This window comes from Aspergillus nomiae (genome assembly GCF_001204775.2).
Source record: "Aspergillus nomiae NRRL 13137 chromosome Unknown contig00774, whole genome shotgun sequence".
Lineage (NCBI taxonomy): Eukaryota > Fungi > Ascomycota > Eurotiomycetes > Eurotiales > Aspergillaceae > Aspergillus > Aspergillus nomiae.
In genome coordinates, this window is record NW_015378829.1 from 1 (window position 1) to 5349 (window position 5349).

A 5349-nucleotide genomic window follows, 5' to 3' on the forward strand; every position below is an offset into this window, starting at 1 on the left:
CCGGGCATCCTGAAACCCGCTAGCATCTAACTAACATCCCAACCCCAGCCCCACGATATCGAAAATAACTTCGCCCGCGCAAAAGACTACATCCGCAAGGCTTCAAACGCTGGCGCCGACCTGGCCGTCCTCCCCGAATTCCACCTAGCAGACTTCCACCCTTCCCACGACCGCAGCATCCGCCAACGCTGCGCAAACTACGATACCCATCTCTCGTCCTACGTCGCCCTCGCAAAGGAATGTGCCATCAACATCGTCCCGGGGTCTATCGCTGAGCTGCGTACTGACCCGGTCACCGGAGAAGAAAAGTTCCTGAACGTAGCTTACTTCATCGACTCCACAGGGGAGGTCCGCGGCCGGTACGAGAAGAGGAACCTCTGGATCCCGGAGCGCGAGTTCATCGACCGCGGCGCGACCGACTCGGGCCATGTCGCGTTCGACACGCCGCTGGGGAAGGTCGGGCTGCTCATTTGTTGGGACTTGGCGTTTCCGGAGGCGTTCCGGGAGTTGGTGATGCAGGGGGCGAAGATGGTGATTGTGCCTGCTTATTGGAAGTTGGACGATGCTGGGGATGTGGGGAAGAGGCGGAACCCCGAGTCGGAGAGGGTGTTTCTTGATGCGGCTGTTGTGAGTCGGGCTTTTGAGAATACTGCCGCGGTTGTGTTTTGTAATGTTGGGGGCAAGAAGGAGGAGGGTTATGCCGGTGCGTCCCAGGTGGCGGTGCCGTTTGTGGGCTGTGCTGGGAGAGTCGAGGGCTGTGATGAGGGGATGAGCATCGTGGAGGTTGATATGGGGGTTTTGGATGAAGCGGAGGGGGTTTATCAGGTCAGGCAGGATCTGGCGAGGGAGGACTGGCATTATGGGTATCGGAGGTGAATTGTTGGTATTAGGGTTGGTTCTCTATTATGAGATAGAGCTGGGGGTGTATATATAGATAGTACATGAAAATGAGACCGGGAGATCGGGTTAGATCCCCGCTGCTCTCCGGAATGCAACGTTCGATATAATCCATCCATCTCCGCTGACTCCATCTCCTGTAAGTGGTTGTCCGTTGCCCTTGGCTAGGTCCGTCATGAACCGTCCGAGGTCCTTCGTCGGCGAGATACCTTTGGAATAGAGCTGTCTTGTGACGGGACCCAAAGTTGCTAAGAGAACTCTTTTGAGAACAGTGTGGTCCGGTCGCTGCATAACATATGCCAGTGTCGGAGGGTCGAACGTTGCGTCTACGATCGCAGGTCTGATGGAGTAGGGCTTCAGACTGGGGTACTTTTTGGATAGGGCGATCAATGCCGATTCGCATTCCCCTTTTATCCGACCAAAGTATGGAGTGAACCTTCCTGGTTCTTGTGTCGCCTGAGTTCAGGTTAGTTGTTTGACAGCCAGCAATCATGCTAACGTGAGACATACTCCTTCTCCAGAAATATATACGAAGTTGAAGGAATCCGATAACCCTGAAAATGCCTTTGCTGCTGCTAATGGGTAGTCGACTGTGATTTTCACATATTCCCTGTTCCATAATATTAGTATCGCTTTACTTTACTAGAGACTGGATTATTGAGGTCTAGTATTAATTGTACTCACTCCTTTGACACTTGTGTCTGAGAAATCCCCAACGCCCAGATACAGCCATCGGCTCCCTTTAATCTCTCTAGTAATTCAGGAGTGTATTCGTTGAAGTTCTTATGCTCGATCACAGTAACATTGGGTCGATTTTCGGCGGCAGGCACAGGTTTCCGGCTCAGGATATACAAGTGCGACACTTCCCCGGGCGGGAGAGAGAGAATATGGTTGAGGGCGGCCGATCCGACTAGGCCGGTGGCACCTGTGAGAATGAGACGCATGTTGTATGTAGAATTATAGAAAGCAATGACTCGCCTTGGCTAAATGAAGAATCCAAAGTAGAGATTCAAAATTCCTCACAACTCCGGCGAGGGGCTGCGATGAATTTAAACATTCAGGCTGACCCCGTAAGCCATCTTAAATCCGGTCGAGGCTGACACGGAGTTAACACGAATCTTCAAGGCTGCCAACTGATGACGACCATTACTATTTTGACTCTCAGATACCTATTTGGAGCTAAAAATAAGGAATCTCCGGGATAAGCTATACTCCGCCTCCACTTCATCATGTTAGAACAGTTAGACATGCTTGGGCAATCGACCGGCCGCCGCCACATTCCCAACATACGCAACTTTAAGTATAATATGCGGCGATCAGCACAGACCACTGAATTCTAATATTCTTGCTTTCTCAATAGTACGATTCGGTGCCCAGTTCTAGTCAAATTTATTGTATTCGCTACACAAGCAACTTAGGCAACGTGGAATTTCGGTTTGTATTTGATAATACACGTCCGAAGGGAAATCCGCAAATATGACTTCAACGGATATGAACGAGCCTGACTGATATTCTGAAACTGCACGGACGGTGTTTGTGCCATAACAGTCTCCGAATAGCGGCCACTGGTGGTTCCAATCGTATATGAGGTGTACGGGGCTCTGGAGGGACCGACCTAGAGTGGATTAACTGCAGTTAACTGTTTAGATACTAAAATACTAACTATTTCTATCTAGAAAGATAGTCCAGAATGGGCAAACTAACCAACAGTAGATGTTATCACATGACAGGTAACTGCAAGGCAGGATCAAATATCGAAACCTTGCCAGGAAGTTTCCTTCCTTCATCCTTCTCGCCATTCTCTTGCTCCACCAGTGGGATGGACAACCTTCCAAACCAGTTATTGGCAGCGATAGAGAATGGTAATGCCAAACGTGTCACGCAGTTATTGGATAAAGGCGCGCCTATAAATTTTGCACTATTTGCCAAAGCAACCCGAGTCGATTCTTGATTATGGCTAGGATATTACCACGGAATCCGCGATTGATAACAAAGTACCTTCAGCACTCATGTATTTTGTTCTAGCCTCTTATATAAATATAATTAATATCTAACATACCCTAGTTATACTTTCGACAACTTAGCCCTCGCGACATGGTTCTTGGAGCACGGTGCTGACCCTAATAAACGGTGCCAGCTGCGAGACGCCACTCTATTGTCTTATGCTGTTTTTGAGGCTCCCTTTACAATTATTGAGCCTTTTTCAGGATCGGCCGAATATGGACAGCTACTGCACTACGCTTCGATACGATATGATCCGGACGGGCCACATATCCTGAAATATCTATACAATAAAAGCCCACGTGTGATGGACAGGGCCAATGATTATCTCGATAAAGGTTATAAGGAATTTCCAATGAACTATAGGCTTGGGCTCTGTACGCCTATCCAGTATGCTGCACGGGCTGGCTCACTGGAGTCTGTGAGATTCTTGGTTAAGCAAGGGGGAGATCCCTGGCGTTTGGATCCCTATAGGCAAACTGCATTGAGCTACGCAGTCCTCTATCAACATGAACCGATAAAGCACTATTTGAATAATCTCAAGACTAAATGTATCGACTTTAAAAGCTTATGATGCCCCAGGGATCCTGTCACAGCATGAATGAGTAAATGCATACAAACGGGCCTGTTTTCGCATCGTGAACAAATGGAATTTTGATCTTGGTGAAGAGCATTTGGTAATATGTAGTATATAGAAACCATAAATAGGCACTACTAGTAGCGGGTCTGTAGAAGAAATGATTTGGTGACTCTGAGGTGAATTTGAGGTAATTCTGAAGTGATTCTGAAGTGAATATGATATATTTGTTGCCTATTGACATAAGCCACCGCACAGTACACAATTCTTTTTCCTACAGTATTTTCTGTTCATACGCCCCCTTCCAGCCGCCCCTCGTTTAATAATACCCACCTTGCCCACATCTTTGCACTCGCATCATGGATGAGGAAATCTGGGATTTCGACTGTACCGGTTCTGTCATGAGATTCGATGACAAGGAACTCAAACTCAACGAGCAGTTAACAGAGGTCCTTGATGATAGAATGGGCCAACGACATGTTCTTGCCTTCGCAGATGACATCAAGACCGAGGAGCGCTATCTGGTGAAGATTCGTTACGAGTTAAACCCGAAATACTTCGACTTCGAAGATCCCGAGGAAGAAGGGAGCTCGCTATAGACCACTTCTCCTGTGAGGTGGATGCTGCACAGCGCCTTAGTGATGCCGGGTATGGACCGAAGTATGTAGCCCACTGGGGGCAGTTTCAAGGTAGTGGATGGCCTTTTTACGGAGGTGCTGTCTTCTTTCTTGTCATGGGTACTGTTCCCGGGGAGGATGTCGATGAGATCCGCGACGAACTGTCGGACAGGCAGCTAGACAACATCAGAAGCCAGCTAGCTCGTATATTAGAGTAAGCTGCCGGTACACCCTTTGTCCTAGTGATGACAGGTGATGTTAACACACAATCCCATAGGCTCATGCGAACAAATGGATACAAGCTATACGAGCAGCATCCCAGTTTTCTACGCTACGACAAGGTGGCAGACAAGTTATATCTAGTTGAACTTACATTTATCGGCTTTACGGATCCAAACAGTGAAACTTCTATCCCAGTGACACAGGACAACGTGTATGTGGAGGCCTTCAACATCTGGCGATACCCTTACGAAGAGCCCCCTCAAGCCCCTCAGTCTCCTCTGTCTACCCAGTCGCTATACCCAGCTCAGTCACAGGACCGCTCCAAGGAAAATGCCCCCCCAGATACACGTTCGCCACGGGAGCCTGAGCAAGCTAGTAGCAGCAAGTTACCTCACCGACCGGCCGGAGACCGAGGTCGAGTTGAGCGGAAACGTCCGCCACGGAACTATGGTGGCAGACGTTGATAGTAGCAGGTTAAACTTCTATGAGGCATAGCACACTATTAATAGTCTATCCAATTCGCTAGTTCTGGGGATGGGATTGCTTTGCTTTCTACCTTTTCCATTTCTGTCCACGATTATACAAGATAAAACTAAACTACACATAAGGTTTTGGGCATACAGTTAACTTCCATGAAAGATTAACAGAGCATGAAAATAATTAGTACTGTAATGGCGAAATTTTTGCTATGACAGGTTTGGCCTACTTCTCCACTATATTTTCGACATCGCGAAGATATACATTGCCTTCTTATACTGTGTAATCAAAAACAACCCTATAATATTATGGACATCGAAAAGTTCAACATACGGCACACAAAATGGAATATTCAACTTTATAGAGCATGCTATTCACTAAGGCTATTATTGTATCACTACTCTTGAGGTATGATGGGTTGATAGATCAGAAGGGCGGGGTGTTTATCGACGTACATACGGAGTACATACCTGGTAAATAGAAACTGCAATTTTATTTACGTGCTAAAGATCGTATATAACTTTCTAACGCAAACTACCTAGCACATACGACCACAGG

The 5349-nt window shown here is 47.5% G+C and overlaps 3 protein-coding genes across 3 annotated transcripts; 2 read left to right on the forward strand and 1 right to left on the reverse strand.

The window, feature by feature from the left end:
• Nucleotides 1-48: 48 nt before the first annotated feature.
• Nucleotides 49-876, forward strand: ANOM_011649 (carbon-nitrogen hydrolase family protein; the record flags this gene model as incomplete). Its single annotated transcript, XM_015556905.1, has 1 exon — nucleotides 49-876. A coding segment is annotated over one exon (756 nt), but the record flags the coding sequence as incomplete, so codon positions are not given.
• A 90-nt stretch (nucleotides 877-966) lies between these two features.
• Nucleotides 967-1841, reverse strand: ANOM_011650 (putative nucleoside-diphosphate-sugar epimerases; the record flags this gene model as incomplete). Its single annotated transcript, XM_015556906.1, has 3 exons — nucleotides 967-1353; nucleotides 1408-1507; nucleotides 1582-1841. 3 exons carry the CDS (start codon nucleotides 1839-1841, stop codon nucleotides 967-969), a joined length of 747 nt encoding a protein of 248 aa, XP_015400882.1.
• A 1993-nt stretch (nucleotides 1842-3834) lies between these two features.
• On the forward strand, nucleotides 3835-4778 carry ANOM_011651 (uncharacterized protein; the record flags this gene model as incomplete). Its single annotated transcript, XM_015556907.1, has 3 exons — nucleotides 3835-4016; nucleotides 4115-4306; nucleotides 4370-4778. 3 exons carry the CDS (start codon nucleotides 3835-3837, stop codon nucleotides 4776-4778), a joined length of 783 nt encoding a protein of 260 aa, XP_015400883.1.
• Between the last annotated feature and the right edge of the window lie 571 nt (nucleotides 4779-5349).